At 51.1% G+C, this 16,953-nt stretch overlaps 1 protein-coding gene and 1 long non-coding RNA gene across 6 annotated transcripts in view; one reads left to right on the top strand and one right to left on the bottom strand.

Moving 5' to 3' along the window:
• Positions 1 to 6,565, bottom strand: part of LOC140614972 (uncharacterized) — a 41,414-nt gene extending 34,849 nt beyond the window's left edge. The window contains exon 1 of one of the 2 annotated variants that reach the window (XR_012015667.1): positions 5,744 to 6,565. This is a non-coding gene — a long non-coding RNA (uncharacterized lncRNA). Of the gene's footprint in view, positions 1 to 3,327; positions 3,840 to 5,743 lie in introns of those variants that run through there. The other variant, XR_012015666.1, reaches the window with a different exon arrangement.
• On the top strand, positions 936 to 16,695 carry PLEKHB1 (pleckstrin homology domain containing B1). 4 transcript variants are annotated; one of them, XM_072794531.1, is made up of 8 exons: positions 936 to 1,013; positions 3,459 to 3,534; positions 4,685 to 4,837; positions 5,414 to 5,516; positions 6,557 to 6,596; positions 9,832 to 9,936; positions 14,761 to 14,857; positions 15,418 to 16,695. In XM_072794531.1, the coding sequence occupies exons 1-8, from the start codon at positions 996 to 998 to the stop codon at positions 15,552 to 15,554; spliced, it is 729 nt and encodes a 242-aa protein (XP_072650632.1). In that variant the 5' UTR covers positions 936 to 995; the 3' UTR covers positions 15,555 to 16,695. The 4 variants fall into 4 exon arrangements, with proteins under 4 accessions (XP_072650632.1, XP_072650634.1, XP_072650631.1 ...); XM_072794530.1 differs by lacking the exon at positions 936 to 1,013 and adding an exon at positions 2,104 to 2,260; XM_072794533.1 differs by lacking the exon at positions 9,832 to 9,936 and having other exon boundaries at positions 941 to 1,013.
• Positions 16,696 to 16,953: the final 258 nt, after the last annotated feature.

The following is a 16,953-nucleotide window of genomic DNA, read 5'->3' on the forward strand; positions in this document are numbered from 1 at the left end:
CTAAATCCAGAGAATGTAATCTAGGAGCTGTCTGCACTGTCCCCCCCCCCCACACACACACTCCTCTATGCACACCAAACAGCCCTTCACAGAGAGGAGCCAGGAGAAATGGGGAGAGAGGCAGGATCCAGGTCCAGATTTCCAGATTTCCTGAGGCCAGCTACACTATTTCCTTCTTTCCTTCCTTCCTCCCTTCCTTCCCTCCTTCCCTCCCTCCCTCCCTCCCTCCCTCCCTTCCTTCCTTCCTTCCTTCCTTCCTTCCTTCCTTCCTTCCTTCCTCTCCTTCCTTCTCTTCCTTCCTCTCCTTACGTTCTTTCTGTCTTCCCTCCCTTCCTCCCTTGCACTATGAAGCGCAAATTTTAGCCAGGAGAAGGCAGAGGTAGGACATTCCAGGGACAGAAAGGCACAGGGTCTGAAACAGAGTGGTTTGGGAGAGCTGGTTCCTGGGGCTGCACCGAGATGGTGAGCTCAGCCGCTAATAGGATTGGCCATGGCGAATCCCCCAGCAAGGCACGCACTGCACGAAGGGGCGAAGAGCCGGGGTGACTCTAAGGTCAGGATTACAGAAACCCAGAAGTGAGAGGGAAGCTTAAAGAGCCAGGCGGTGCAGCCGGGACTGGGTTGACGGCACTGTCCAGCCAGGCGCGGGCGGGTGGGGAAGCAGGTTTAGCCCCGCCCCGACCGGGGGAGGAGGACTGGCCCTGCCCCGCACTCCGGGAATCCTAGATGTATGAGGCCAAGACCCCCTCCGAATCATGGGTGGTTTGTTAGCCAGTGAACTGAATGAAGGGCAGTGGCAGGGATCGGTCGGGAAGGTTAGGGACTGACTAGAGAGAGAGGACGATTTTTCTGGACTCTGTGTGCCTCCTCTTTGCCTCCCCCTTCCGGCTCCCACTTGGTAGCATCTTCCTGATCCCCTTATCTCTTAAGGCGCTCGAGGTTATGCCCCCCTGCAGGAGCCTTCTGGGAAATGCTGCCCTAGCCGTCCAGGAATCATGAGTCCTGCAGCCCCGGTAAGGAACAGGTCTCTGGGACAGGAAGAAGGGCCCAGAGCAGGGTGGGTGCCCCTCTCAAATAGGGTTTGGGGCCTAGAACCCCTCAAGCCCCAACAGTCCCTGTTCTCTGAATGACATCCTGGGTCTGCTCTTAGGTAGGGGTTTGTGGGTTTGGCCTATTCAAGGAAATGATCCTGGAGAGGCAGACCCAGGTGGTAGATACAGAAATGGCCTCCTTTTTCCAGTTGGGCCTCCTCTAATCATTTTAGACTATGCCCTAGGGAGAACTTTTCAACCCACAAATCAGACCACCTAACTCTTGAAACTCCCACCCCTAAGCTTCGGCCACTATGTCATAATGGCAAACAAGTCTTGAGCCCATCATTCAAAGCTTCATGTTATGTCTTGCAAACCTTGCAGCTTCATCCTCTACCACTCCCCATGCCCTCCTCCCCCCTGTACTCTATTTTCTAAACACACTGAAATACTGGACACTCTTTTGAACTTCCTGATCAGGGCTCATATGATTCTCTTAGCTCTCCCCTGGGAAACTCCTCCTCATCCCTCAAGAACCTTTTTTAGCCTCCTGGGGAGGTCTTCCTGAACTTCTTGAGCAAAGTGAGACCCTTCTCTTCCATCGTTAAATCATCCCCTGTACTCATAATCATACCCCCATACTAAATGTAAATTGTATTTACATTTAGTCTCCCCTACCAGACTGGAAGCTGGGGAAGGAAGGAGGAAAGGCCTTGTGGGATGCATCTTTGTGCCCTCCACTAGTGCATCCAGTACAGTGCCAGGCACAAACTGAGTATTGAGAGAATATGACAGAATTAGGAGGCTGGCTTCTCCTTTTAACCTTACTTTTTCTTAGAGAGTGAGTTAATGATTCTTAGGAAATGTATTTCATAATAAATGAGTGCACAAATGTCTTGGCAAAATAGAATTGCAGATGCAGTCTCTCACCTGTGCTCCAGGTCAGCACAAGGTTACCGGGAGAGGCCTTGCACCGCCCAGCTCTGGGGCTGCAGACTACAAGTCCCAGGGTGTCTCGCATGCGCGCATCTCTCCCCGCCCATCCCCTCCCTGGAGGCGGGGCGGGGCCAAGGGGCGGGGCCCAGGGGCAGCCAGGCCCAGGGCGCCGCCTGGGGATAGAAATGCCCCAGGCGTTCTGGAACGCACAAAGCGCAGGCGCAGCAGGTTGGGTAGCAGAAGCATCAAGTAGCGGCCGTTTTGGCAGCAGCATCCGCAAGAAGTGTAGACAGGTGGGTGCATCCAGGGGAGGCTGGAGAGGGCGTTTGCACCTGACCCTCTCGTCTGACCAGTGTTAGGACTTGGAGAGGGGAGGGAGAAGCGGGAGAAGCAGGGACAAAGTCAGGCCTTCCAGCTCAGGTGTGCCAGCCCTTGCTACGCAGTAACAGGTGTGAGCAGGTGGGGGAAGGGCAGAGGCACCTGCTCCCAAGGAAGTCGGCCTCGGGAACAGGGGGAACCTGGATTCCAGGTTCACATACATGGACAAGTCATTCGCTGTCCCTCAGTTTATCCATCTGTAAAACAGGAGGAAAGACTCTACCCATCTAAGAGAGTTACAGTGGGGACAAGGTGGAGTAGTCTAGTATGTGCAGCGATTTCTGAACTCTGCTGCACATTAGAATCACCTGGGATCTTTGAAGACTATCAGCGCTTGCCTCCCGGCCCCAGACTTTCTGATTTCATTGTTATGGGGTATGACCTGGGTATCGAAAGTTTTAAAAGCTCCTACTGGTGTAATGATTAGAAACTGAGACTGCTGGGTGTGAATGCTGGTTCCCCTGCTTACTAATCAGGGGGATCTGCACAAGTGATTGAGCTTCTCTATTCCTGTTTTCTGGTAATAACAAGGATTTTTGTGAGACTTCAATGATATAATATAAGCACTGAGAAACACCTGGCACATAATGCTTAGTCAATCAGAACTTTTGAACTATTATCTTACATACTTTGTAAACGCTTCAGGTGAAGTTCAAATGGGAGGGAGGCATTTCTTATCATGAAAGTCCCTCATTCATTGCCATGATTTTAATATTCTGTGCTGCCAGCATTTCAAAATTCCAGGGTTTCCAACATTATACGTATTCCTCATCCCAGTCTCTACCTGCCTCAGAGACACACTTTCACAGATCTAGAAATGAAAGCCAGGGAGAAGGGACATGGTCAAGGTTATGGAGCTGAGATTGGAATCCAGGCTCCTGATCCCCACTCCCACACCCGCACAGTGGGTGGCTGCCCCACAAGAACAGTGTTCCTATTATCTTCCTGGAGCAGAGAAGGAGAAGGAGATTAGCAGGCTTACCCTTGTTTATGAGCACTCCCTTAAATGTTTCCTCGGTGGCTCCCCCAGGGAGGACAGAGCTGGGGCTGCTGTCTGGGGAGCTGCCCTGGAGTTGATGATGAGGCCTGTATGTCCTATGGCTCCTCTCCTAGGTTCCACCTGACCCCATCCTGGAAAGTCCTTTTGAAGAGATGGCCCTGGTGAGGGGCGGCTGGCTGTGGAGACAGAGTGAGTGACCCCGGGCCAAATCCTTGTCTGTCCCTTGTCCAGGGACAGGAGTGAGGGGAAGTGGGCTTGTCAGGTGTGCCCCAGTGAACCATCCTCCCAAGAAATAAGACCCTCTTTATCCTCTCCTCCTCTTTGTCATACTCTTCCTGCTGCTTGGAATGTCCTTCCTATTCCTGACTGCTTGGTAAATGTCCCCTTTTGTGAGGAATCTTCTCTGACTTTTCCTCTGACCATCCACCCTCCAGCCTCTGCTGTAGCACCAAGCTGGGTTAGAGGCTTCCCACACTGTTTCCAATGCTTCATACAAACCTCTGTCAGAGCATTGCCCACCCCCCCCCCCATAACTGCCTTTCCCTATAAGTCTTCCCATACTGACCCCAGACTATGAGCTGCTCAAGAGCAGGGGCTGGGTTTGATGCTTTGCATATCCACAGCACCCTAGCCCAGGGCTGGCCACAGAACAAGGCTTAGAATAATATGAAAACACCTCTGTGCTTTGGATTCTGGGAAGCCCCAAGAAGTTCCCTTATGTCTTTGCCCTTTCTGTTCAGATTTTCAATTGTAAAAACGTCTAAAGTTAGGGATCAGGCTTCCAGACCCACCTCTGACCAGAATCGTGATCTGAACAAGAGTTGTCCCGGTTTAGGAGCTCCCCGATGACCCAGGACCCATTCTCAGTTCGTTCAGTTCAGTAAACACTGAGACAGGCCCAGCTGGGTGCCGGGTCCAGTATGGCGAGCTGTGGACACCCCCCACCCCCAGTCTAGTAGAAGAGACAGACACTACACAAAAGACTGTCACACAAGTCAGCCATAAGAGATAAGAAAGAGGCTCAGGGTGGGGAGAGGTCTCTGTCCTTGAAGAAACCTGGGGCTTGGCCTTGGAAGCCCTTAAGGAAGGAATCTGGTCATTCATTTACCATTCAACACATTTATGGGATGTCTGCTATGTGTTAGGCCCAATGGGAGGCATTGGGTGAGCAAGACAGAAAGAAGCCCTGCCATCATTTCAGGAAGTAGGTAGACAAGAAAGGGGTGGTCATAACACTGGGGGAGGTGGGGGTAAGGGGATTCTGGGAGCCTGTCTAGGGCTCCTGCCTCTTAGCAGGCTCCACTGTCAGCCTACCTAGCAAATGTGGAATATTGCACAGGCTCCATCCTCCGCCGCTGGAAGCGGAACTGGTTCGCCCTGTGGCTGGATGGGACCCTGGGCTACTACCATGATGAGACTGCACAGGATGAGGAGGATCGCGTGCTCATCCAGTTCAACGTCCGCGACATAAAGATTGGCCAAGAGTGCCGTGGTGAGAAGCCCTTTTACCTCTGGCATTGTGAAAGTGGCCATGGCCCTCCCACTGTGTCTGTCTGATAACACCTGTATTAGGCTCTTTGCAGCTTCAGAGGGCTTCCATAGACATTGCTTCTGGGTCTCTACAACCCCAACTCCCGGGGGTGTGAATTAAGAAATGAGTTCCTACCCTGTGTTGGGCCTGGGTCCTATGCTGGGATCACAGAGGTGAGTCAGACACAGTTCCTGCCCTCTAGGTGCCAGGAACTAGATAAAGATGAAAAGAAATATGGAGGATCAAAGAGGTTTAGTAACTGGCCCAGAGTCACACAGCAAAATGTCCTCAGCCAAGACTCAGGCCCCAGTTATAACAGGGTAAATGACAGATGTCTCAAACTAGGGCAGTAGGCAAGTAGAAAGGTTGAAAGGCTCTCAAGAGTAAAGCAGAATCCCCCCCAAAAAATGTGTGGGATCAGAGGACGTTGGCAATGACCAACAAACAGGACCCAGAGGTCAGTTCCTATTCTTGTTTCTGGTTTGCTGGGGGACCTGGGACCTGTGCTTTGTGGAAACCCCATGTGTCTGCCTCTAGATGTGCAGCCCCCAGAGGGCCGGAGCCGAGATGGCCTGTTGACTGTGAACCTCCGGGAGGGCTCCCGCCTACACTTGTGTGCAGAGACCAAGGATGATGCCATGTGAGTTCTCCAGAAGAGGATAGGGCGGGATCTTGGGGAATGTAGCAGATGCCTCCTCCTCACTGGGCCTTCTGATTCCCAAAGGGTAGGAACGGGGAACAAAGATGAGTTAGCAGGGTGGAGGCTGGGCAGACTTGAATGGCTCTTGGTGGTTGGTATGGTACCCAGGAAACTCCTCACATAGAATGTGATGGAACTCGGGACTGTTGAGGGAGGAGGGTGCCTACCTGCCTCAGGTGTGTGGTCCTTGATCATGCAGAGTCTTTAGCCAGCTTTGAGATGAGCCCTCACTTGGGAGTGATACAAAGGAAGAGACAGCTCTGTGACATCCATAAAGGACTGTCCTTCCCACTGCCTTCTGGGAAGATGCCTTAGTGGGTGACCTTCATTGAGGCATAGACTCTGACCCGCCTACCAGAGGCAGCCCACTATGTTGCAGGGACACCCCAGTGTCGGATGCAGATCTCCACTGCGAGACTGGGTGTGCCTGCTTCCTCAAATTCTTTCCCTTCCTACCCTCTGGCTGAGGGTCGGTCGGCCTTTGCATTGTAGGAGAGTGAAAGAGATGGGGTGTGTGGGAGTGGGGAAGCTGAGCTCTGGGCAGACAAAGCACAGAGCCGCCTTGTCCACCCCAGCCAGGTGCCATGGCAACCAACAAAGGCCTGATTGTCCGGTGTCCACTGGGCCTTCGCGGGGCTCTGGGGTCAGTGCCGGGGAACTGTGTTTGTAGGTTTGGGGGTGTGGAGGTGAGCTGCAGCTAGAGAACCAGCCCAGGCATGCCAGAATCTGAAGGCCCCTAAGAGACCACCCAAGCCCAGCTGTCTATTGTCTTGACAGGGAAACTGTTTGAAAGAGGGTGAGACTGTGGGCTAAGAATGAATTAGGAGGCTCTAGCTCAAGTGAGGCTCTGTCCATGTGACTGAGGTGGGGGACGGTTCACCTTTGTCTACCCAACGAGCCTGGCTTGAGAAGGAAAGTCTAACATGGAGAGGCCTAATCTCCCACCTCCCTCCTCATGGTTTGGCGGGTTTGCTTTGCAGAGCATGGAAGACGGCACTGCTGGAGGCGAACTCCACCCCGGTGAGCCCCCATGCTCTCTCCTCTTCTCCCCCCACCCCTTCCTGCCATGGAATCATGGGTGACTCAGACTCGGTCTCCACCTGACAGGAGTTCTCAATTCCTATATATGTGAGTGGATAGGCTTCTGTGGACTCAGATGTGCTGAGTCCCAGGTAGAAAAGGACAGAACACAGATAACTGGTGCTTAGAGGAAAGACAGAAAGAAGGAGGCGGCATGTGAGCTGGGGGAAAGGAACTACCTTTTATTGAGCAGCTATTATATGCCAGGCATGACACAGGTACAGTTCAGGCTGCTCCTTACAGCAGTCCTGTGAGGTTGAGATTATTGTTCCCTCTCTGCAGATAGTTAAGATTGAGCTTCATTCATTCACACAACAAATATTTACTGAGTTCCTACTATGTGCCAGGTACCAGGCCAAACGGCAGGGATCAGAGGTGAACTAAGTAAGGAGGGGTAGGCCTGGCCTTCCTGGACTCAGCCTTGTGGGCAGCCAGATGTGAGGCAACTAATCATACAGTTCATGGTTCTATTGCAATCGTGGTAACTGCTCTGACAGGGATGTGCAATGTGCATTCAACAAGTGACCACCTGGGTGGCCTGATCCTGGTGGAAGTTTGGACAAGGCTAAAAATGAGACCCGAAGGATAAACAGAAATGGACAGGGTGAGAGGGGTGTGGTGCAGTGAAGGGAATAGCATGTGCAAAGGCCCTGAGAGAGGTTAAGACTTTGGCAAGTTCAAGAACAGAATGAAGGCTGGGGCAGCTGGAGCTCAGAGAGCGAGAGCAGGGAGAAGGAGGGTTGGCAGGGCCAGGCATTATGGGCTATGCTAAGAATGTTGGTTTCTGGTAAGAACACCAAGAAGTCATTGAAGGCTTTCAAGCAGTTCATCTGATGATGAACAGATCAGAGATTTTTACTTGTATTTTTTAAATTTTAATTTAATTTAATTTTTAAAAATATTTTATTTATTCATGAGAGAGAGAGAGAGAGAGAGGCAGAGACACAGGCAGAGGGAAGTCCCTGCATGGAGCCCGACGTGGGACTCGATCCTAGGTCTCCAAGATCATGCCCTAGGCTGAAGGCGGCACTAAACCACTGGGCCACCTGGGCTGCCCAGATTTGTATTTTTAAAAAGACAGCCTGGCTATTAGGTAGCGACTAGACTGCAGAGCGTAAGAGGAGATGCCAGGAGACCAGTTAGAAGGCTGGGACAGAGTCTTAGTGACTAGCTGGAGGTCTGGACCAAGGCCTTGCTGATGGCCTACGCTGATAAGAATAAGACATATTTAGGAGGTAGAGTCAATGGAGCTTAGTGATTTTTTTTTAATCTTTTTTAAAAAATTTTTTTATTATTTATTTATGATAGTCATACAGAGAGAGAGAGAGAGAGGCAGAGACACAGGCAGAGGGAGAAGCAGGCTCCATGCACCGGGAGCCTGACGTGGGACTCGATCCCGGGTCTCCAGGATCCCGCCCTGGGCCAAAGGCAGGCGCCAAACCGCTGCGCCACCCAGGGATCCCAGAGCTTAGTGATTGATGAAGGTGTGGGTTTGAGGAGCTGCCCAAAGCCCGCAGCTCAAGGGTGGCCCAGCTTGGCCCATCTGCCTGACTCCACATTCTGTGCTTGCTCCTTCTGTCTGTGGTATGGTGGAGCCCAATGTCATCTAGAGAGAAGTCTACTGGGCAGTAGCAGAGAAGACCAGATTGCATCTAGAACCCCTCTTGGGCATGTACCTGCTGAGGGCTGGGCATTGTGTTCTGTATCTACCATTGGTTATATCATTTAATCTTCCCACAGCGTTGGTAGGGTTGGTACTTTTAGTTCCATTTTACAGATAGGGAAGCTGGAGTTCAGAGGGGAGGTAACTTATCTGAAACCTAGTCTTAAGTCGGTGGAAGAACCTGTACTGGAACCTAGGTCAGTGATATTTGGAGGGAAGGGCATTAGCTGCAGAAAGAACTACATGAGCAGAAGTAGGGAAGTGAGATGTGCACACGTACGTGTGTGTGTGTGTGTGTGTGTGTGTGTGTAAGGGCCCGGAGTCTGGCCTGGCTGGAGGATAACACATGGAAGGAAAGAAATGGGAGAGATGACCTCTGAGGAGTGTTGTGGGGAGCAATAAAGGGCATGAAGCAGGAAGGTCTGTGGCCAGACTTTGGGGAGCAGACTCAGGCTTCTGGGTGGAGGCTGGATTAGAGTGAGGAGGCTGGAGCAGCAGTCAGCAGGGTGGAGGCACCCCTGTTGGCTAACTTGGGTCTGAGCTGCAAATCTCCCATACGCAGGGCCAATCTGTCCCACCCGAAAGAGGCGGAAGGAGGTGAGGGCTGACCGTTCTGCACTCTTGACTCTATGAAGCTGCCTTGTCTTTTCTCTGCCTGTGCACCTTCCCAGTGCTCTGCTCACATCTCTCTGCTCTGATCCTCTCTCCACCTCCTAGTACCCCCCTTCACACACACCCCTCTGGTCCCAGCGCTTGCTCTAGTGGAATGTTTGTGTTCTTTGTACCAGTGTCTGCCTGGCTCTGAGTGTTCACGCCTGTGTTTGTGCCTCCTCTCTGTCCTGTGCCTATGTAGGAGTGACCTGCACTTTGTCCCTCCATGTCCTGCAGATTTATACCCCCGTCTGGATGGAGGCTATTCCAGGGAACACAGAGCCAGGGACACAGCCAGGGGCAAGGCTGGGAGGCCAGTGAAGGGGGCAGGTGGGTGGGAGGGCAGATCAGAATTGTTCTGTCCTCCCTGGAGACCAGGAGCCTCAGCAGTCTAAAACAGGTGAAGGCAGGCTAATTCTGGAGAGACACAACTGACCCTTCTCTGTGTGACTTAGGCCAAGTAACTACCCTGAGCCTCCCTCCATTACCATGCGCTGAGGAGGAAGGAGAGACAACTCTTACTTTTTCCCACAGCCAGCTGGCAGAGGGCTCTGGTAGGGCCTGTTATTTTTTTTTTTTTTAAGATTTTATTTATTTATTCATGAGAGACACATAGAGAGAGGCAGAGACACAGGCAGAGGGAGAAGCAGGCTCCCGGCGGGGAGCACGATGCGGGATACTTGATCCCAGGATCCCAGGATCCCAGGATCATGACCTGAGCCAAAGGTAGACATTCAACCACTGAGCCACCCAGGTGTCCCAGATTTGGTAGGGCCTGTTAAAAGCTCTAAGTTTCTCCAGATGTAGAGGGCCTCTGACACCTCCTCCCTCCCTCTTCTTGGGTTTCTGTGGCTTGAGCAGGCCCCAGCTGGAGCCACCGTCCCTCCCAGGAGCCGCCGAGTTTGCCCCAAGGTCAGGTGTGTGACCCGCTCATGGAGCCCCTGTAAGGTTGAGAGGCGGATCTGGGTAAGTGCTGGCTCAGCCCTCCTTGCCTCCATTCGACCACGAGGATGTGCCTCCAAAACTGGGCCCGGTCATATCCCTTCCCTGCTCACAAACATCCCATGGCTCCCTAACACCCACAGGGCACCAACCACAGCACCATTTTCAAGGGCCTCAGGGTCTGGCCTGGGCCAATCTCATCTACCACATCCTCTCATCTCCTGCGCTCTAGCTACTCTGTTTCCTATGTTCCCAACTGTGCCAGACTTCTCCCCTCTTTCTAGGCTTTGCATGTGCCATTCTCTCTGTTGTGAAAACTCTTAGTTTTCTTTTTCACCTGACAAACAGATGCTTAGCCTCTGAGAACCACTTCAAAGGCTGCTTGCTACCTTCTCAGGGAAGACTTCCCAGACCTCCCTTCACAGCCTGCTGCACTAATGCTTAGTATTGTCTTATTAGGCCTGGTTTCAAGACCCTTTATTTCAGTCTCTATTCTCCCATTAGACCTGCAACTTCTTCCAAGGTAAAGACCAGGTCTGATCAGCTCTGCCCCTAGCGTGCCTAGCACAGTGCTGGGTATACAGCAGGCACTCAATGAAAGCTCAGTGACAGGGACAGTCTATTTTGACCCTCCTTATTCCTGGTGCATGGAGCTAGGGCACAAGTGAGCCTCAGGCAGTGTTCACCAAATGAGCGAATGAGTGAATGACTAAAGGGAGGAAGGAGGAGTGAAAACCCTCTTTTAATGGCATCATTACCTCATATCGTAATGTAATTTAGTCCATATCTGTCTCCCTTCCCCCATCCCAGAATATCTGGAATCTCTAGAAAGCAGGATTGGGGGATGAATTCTCTCTGTCCTCAGTATTCAGCAGGGCATGGGGTGGGTACAGTGGAGGCTTGTCCTAGAGTGCCTATCTTCTTTTTTAATTTTAATTTTTAATTTTTAAAAAGGAGAGAGAGTGTGCATGAGTGAGGGGGAGGGACAGAAGGAGAGAGAGAAGCAGACTCCCTCCTGAGCAGGGAGCCCAACATGGATTTGATCCCAGGACCCCAGGATCGTGACCTGAGCTGCAGGCAGATGCTTAACCCACTGAGTCACCCAGGTGCCTCAAGTATTTGTCCTTTTTTTTTCTTTTAATGTTTTTAAAGAATTTATTTATTCATGAGAGACACAGAGCTCAAGGCAGATGCTCAACCGCTGAGCCACCCAGGTGTCCCTGCTTGTCCTTTATAGCCGTGAACTCCTTTTCTGGCACATTAGTGCTTAATGTGACAGTGCCTTAGATTTACATCAGGACTTTAAAAAAAAAAAACCCAAACATTCAGATCCTATCTCTGGATGCTTTAATTCTGTAGGTCTGGAGTAGGGCCTTGGAAATCTGTGGTTAAAAAAACGTATTCAGGTGATTCTGATGTGCAGAACCACTGAACCCAGAAATGCCAGGCCCACCTGGGATGCATAGATGTGGCTCAGCTGGATTCTCATTGTGCCTTAGGAATGAGCATTGTAGGAAAGACTGTTCCCATTTATAGATGTGAAAACTGAGGCTCTGAGAGGCTATATAACTTGACTAGGTCACTTGACTCATCAGTGGCAGGACTAGGACTTCTATCCCAGCATTCTGAGACATCCCCCCTGCCCAAAGGAGGATATGAGTTTGTTTAAAGTGAGGATGCCTAAAAATCAGATTTAAAATCTGTAAACCGGGCAGCCCCGGTGGCGCAGCGGTTTAGCGCCGCCTGCAGCCCAGGTGTGATCCTGGAGACCCTGGATGGAGTCCCACATCAGGCTCTCTGTATGATGCCTGCTTCTCCCTCTGCCTGTGTCTCTGCCTCTCTCTCTGTCTCTATGAATAAATAAATAAAATCTTTAAAAAAAAGATTTAAAAAAATTTGTAAACCTGAGGATCCCTGGGTGGCTCAGCGGTTTAGCACCTGCCTTTGGCCCAGGGCGCGATTCTGGAGTCCTGGGATCGAGTCCCACGTCGGGCTCCCGGCATGGAGCCTGCTTCTCCCTCTGCCTGTGACACACTCTGCCTCTCTCTCTCTCTCTCTCTCACTCTATGTCTATCATAAATAAATAAATAATTCTTAAAAAAAAAATCTGTAAACCTAAGTAACAACAGCTTTTCTGAGGGAAGGGATCTATTCATGTGTGACCTCCTGATTGACTGACCCTGTACTTGCAAAAGGGGCTGGGCTTTTAGAGGATCAGGGACCAAGCCCTTAGTTAGGTTCTCCCCATGGGGTCTCTGTGGGATCCCCTGACCCGTTGCCAGGTAACTCACATGAGTTTACCTCTGGGCCTCCCAAACCTGGAGGGTAGAAACAAGTGCCACAAGGGACATGAGGTGGTGTTTTCCACTCTCTCTAAGGCCTGACAGGGCCACAGGCTCACTATGCAGCTGCTGGGCAGGTATAGGCTCTACACCTCAAGTTCTCTACAAATCAAATTTGGGATCTGAGTGCTTGGCTTTCTCTTGGTCCTCCTAGGCATAGAGTTCAGATCTTGGCTCTAACTGGGTAAGAGAAAGCAGAAAGCCCTGTTGGATCACCTTTAGGGAAGAGCATAATGAGGAAAGTCACTTGAGATTAAGCATTGCTTGTCATCGTCCCTTACTTGAGGCTGGATTTAGAGCTGGGTGACCTTGGTTCCCATCTGGCTCTGTACTTGACTCACTGGAGTTAAATTCAATCCACTAGTCACCTATCATATCCCAATGAGGCCTGAGTAGACTCCCCCCTTCATGGGGTGGGGGTCTCCAAGTCTGAAGAGAGAGATACACACTCCTAGGGATACAAACAATGACACTGTAGAGTGATTGGTGCTATGATAAGGAGACTCTAAGGGCTATGGGACCCCAAATGGGACCTTCACAGAACCTGAAGTTTGGGGAGGGTGATACTTGGGTTCAGTCTAAAAGATAAGTTAGGTAGTTGGATGAAAAATGCAGAGAAAGGCAACCCCATCAAAGAGAAATGGCATGGAGATTTGAAATCACAAGGTGTGCATGGAGAACTCCCCTTTACAGCCAAACCTTTTTTTTTTTTTTTAACTTTATTTATTCATTTGAGAGAGAGAGAGAGCACGAGCGAGTACTCATGAGCAGGGGGAGCGGCAGAGGGAGAGGGACAAGGAGACCCCCCATTGAGCTAGGAGCCTGATGCTGAGCTCAATCCCAGGATCCCGAGATCATGACCTGAGCCTAAGGCAGATGCTTAACTGACTGAGCCACCCAGGTGCACCTATAGCCAAATTTCTTGAAAGAGATGTCATATGTTGATTCCACCCTTCACCACTCAATCATTCTTCAACTCTCCAGAGCCTGGATTCCTACCCCAACCACTCCTCTGAAAAATGTTTTTTTCAAGGTCACCCACAACTTCCAAGTTACCAAAACCAATTGCTTATTCTCTTGGCACTGGTCAAAAAGATAGAACATATGTAGAAGTTAAAATCATGAGACCTGCCTGGTAGCTGATGTGATATGGAACACAAATGTGTTAAGACAAAGGTGCTAACCTGATGTCTTGGTTTGAGTGCATGGAATGGTGGCATTTAGAGAAAAGTATTTATAGAAAAGCAAGTTTGGGAGGTGGGTGATGAAATCACTTTGAGATAGGTGGGGTTTAAGACACCTGGACTTTTGAAGGGAGTTGGACCATTCAAGTGTGACACCCAGTGAGAGATGAAGAAGGGGCCAAGAGAGAAGATGATCCTGCCCCTTTTCCAGGCCTGCTCTCCAGGGGATAAAATGAAGGGCTTGGATTAGGAGCTTCCATTTAATTCACATATTTATTAGTTCTTGCTATTCATTAGGTCCTGGATGTAATCAGAGTCCTTGCTTATAAGTAGCTCACATTTGGGGTGCAGGCAGGAAAGGTCAGGAGGAGAGATAGGAACAAAAGATACAAGCAGAGTCCATAGAGAACTCAGAAAGAAAGGATTCTTTCTGAAACCAGGAGGGCTTCCTAGAGTGGGTGACTTGTGAATTAGGTTTTGAGGGGTTGATAAAAAATTTTTTTAAGGTTTTATTTATTTATTCATGAGAATACACACAGAGACAAGAGGCAGAGACATAGGCAGAGGGAGAAGCAGGCTCCATGCAGCGAGCCCAATGTGGGACTTGATCCCGGGACTCCAGGATCACACCCTGAGCAGAAGACAGATGCTAAACCGTTGAGCCACCTAAGCGTCCTGGGTTGATAAAATTCTAATGGAGAGACTGCATCCATCCCCACCAGAGAGAGCAATGATCATTCTCCGAGCCTCCGTCCCTAGCTCTGTGGTGATATGAGCATAATAATGTCTGCAGTAAGAATTAGAGGAAGTAACAAATATGGACACTTCCCCCAGGGCCTGGTAAATGTGGTTCATGATGGTTGCTCGATAATACTTTGGTTTCCATCCCTACCCTTCTTTCCTCCCCAACCTGTTTTTTCTTTTGGGCCTGGGGCTGGGCAATGTGCCCCATCTCATGACTAGGAGAGTAGAGAAATCCACTGGATTTCTCCAAATGGGACCAATGGAGAGCAGCTAGCAGCTATTAGACTGTGTTGGGAAGTTGGGAGCCATGGAGAATTTTTGATCAGGGAAGTGCTAGGGAGTCCAGGGCAGGAAAAATGGGATCCTGGGAGCTGGATGTTGGGGCTAAAGTTTCAGAGGACAAGAACCATGGACCGAGTGCGGAGGCAGGGCCTCTTTCCCGGAGCTTGCTGGGTCTTGGGGAATCATTTCTAAACTTGGGGAAGTGGTTTTGTGGGCCTAGAAGGACCTAAGCCGGGTGTGTTGAGACCAAACCTGGGATAGAGTTCCCCGGCAGCTAACCCAGTGGGGCTCCCCAGGTACGCGTCTACAGCCCGTACCAGGACTACTATGAGGTGGTACCCCCCAACGCGCACGAAGCCACATATATCCGCAGCTACTACGGACCCTACGCAGGTAAGTCTCCCACCTGGTCCGCCCCCCTGCCCCAATCCAGCGCCAGGCCCTACTCTTGTAGTGACCATGGATTTTCCCAGGCGGGCCCCTCTGCTGGGCCCTCCCCATCCTGAGACTCGGAGTACCTCGGACCAGCGCCCCTCCACACTGTAGAGCGGCGCTCACCTCTCAACGCCCGCCCCTTCTCACTGGCTGTCCCGTGATACCCGTTTCTGAGCTGGTGGCGACCCCTGGTGGCCAAAGGCGGGAACAGCCACCTCCTCCCGCCTGCAAGCCTGGCAATTAGGAACGCCCATCCTCTGGTGGGGCCTGGAGGTTCTTAGAGATCCCCGGGTTTCCTCGCTGTTGCACCCTAGCCTCATAGCCCCAGAATGTCCGTAGCAGATTCAAGGCCTGTAAGCCCCGGGAAAAGAGCACGAGTCCTTCCTGCATCGAGGCCTCAGTTTCTCCAACTGAGGTGCAGGAAAGTGGGCTCTGCCTCTTGTCATGGGTTGAGCATGAGTCTCCGGGCGAAGATGTCTGTGCCCTTAAGTCCCCAGCCCACATGGCTCTCTCCACAGGCCCCGGTGTGACGCACGTGGTAGTGCGGGAGGATCCCTGCTACAGTGCTGGCGCTCCGCTGGCCATGGGCATGCTTGCCGGGGCTGCCACAGGCGCAGCACTAGGCTCGCTCATGTGGTCGCCCTGCTGGTTCTGAGTCCTGGGACTCGGAGTGTGGACCCTGCGCATAGACCAACAACAGGCCCCTGTTCTTACTTGACCTGACCCTCCACTAAGACCTGCCGTACTTTGGCTCCTTCTTCTCCATTAAACCCTTCTGGACTTGGATCATCCATCCCACTCCCTCACCCTCTAAGTTGGAAGAAGCTATCATCCCAGGCACAAACATAGCTCAAAATCCTTATATCTACTGCCAGACACCCCAGAATTTCATTATAGACATATATGGACACATTTCCCCCAAATACACAGGACACAGAAGACACAACTCATGTGACTTCAAATTCCCAGGTGCTGGAGACACAGGAGTCAGGTTCTTTGTCCAGCAGCTGGAGAGTTATCAAGACAGAGTTATCCTCCATCCACATGAGGATAAAGAACAAAAAGAAAGTAGGCTAGGAGTAGGATTGTTGGCAAGAGTGCAGAACAGTGAATATCATGGCATGTCCAAGGAATTGAGTTCAGTTAGGCTGGGGTGGGGACTGGGATCAGATCATGATGGCCCTCCAGGCTAAAGAGCTTGCTGGGGAGATGTGAGCTTTTTGGAGGGAAGTTTCATGATTGTGCCTATAATGAATATAATGCCTCTTTTGTTAATACTGACACATACTCAAATCTAAAACCCATCCTTCCCACTACCAGCTTCCTGGGTCCCTTGTTTCTTCAGGGCTTAGATTTCCCCCATGTTAGGATGCCTGGGGCAGCAATTGAGCTAAACCTGGGGTCCCCTTGCTGGGGAGCAGATGAGCTCTATTTGGGACCTCCAGCCCTAGGATGGGTGCCTCCATCAAGCAATGCATTCCTGGTCCCCAAGAACTTGGGACCTCTGTCCATATCTGTGGTTGTCACCATCTCAGGCTTTGTCTCTTCCTTCACCCTGGGGGAGAGGCAGTGTTCACCTCTTGGGCCTGATCCACTAGGAAGCCCTACGTGTGCCTCCCTATTGAGTGGCCCAGCAGTCTCTCCATTTGGCTCCCTTCCAATTTCTTCTCCCATTCTGTCCTAATAGAAGTGCTAACATTCCTGCCCAGTAGCCAGAGTAGCCTGCTAAAATTCCCTTGTAGGTAGGGGCTCCAGTGACCCTGCTGCAGAGACTAATAAAGATGTGATTGGCTCTAGCGCTGGCTCTGGCTTTTTTGTCCTCCCCCTACCCCACAAGGGGCCTTGTCTCCCTGGGACAGCTCATATCAGTGATTCAGCACCTACTAGTGCCTTCTTTGGTGTAGTGAGAAGACTATGTGAGGGCAAGTAGAGCTGATGACAGCATGTTAACAGCAATTTGGGACAATTCACTTAACCTTTCTGGATCTTGCTTTCCCCACCCATAAGGCGATAGGTTGAAGGTGGCCATCCCTGAGGGCTCAAAAGGAAAGTCT

This window comes from Canis lupus, chromosome 23 (assembly GCF_048164855.1).
Source record: "Canis lupus baileyi chromosome 23, mCanLup2.hap1, whole genome shotgun sequence".
In the NCBI taxonomy this organism is placed as follows: domain Eukaryota; kingdom Metazoa; phylum Chordata; class Mammalia; order Carnivora; family Canidae; genus Canis; species Canis lupus.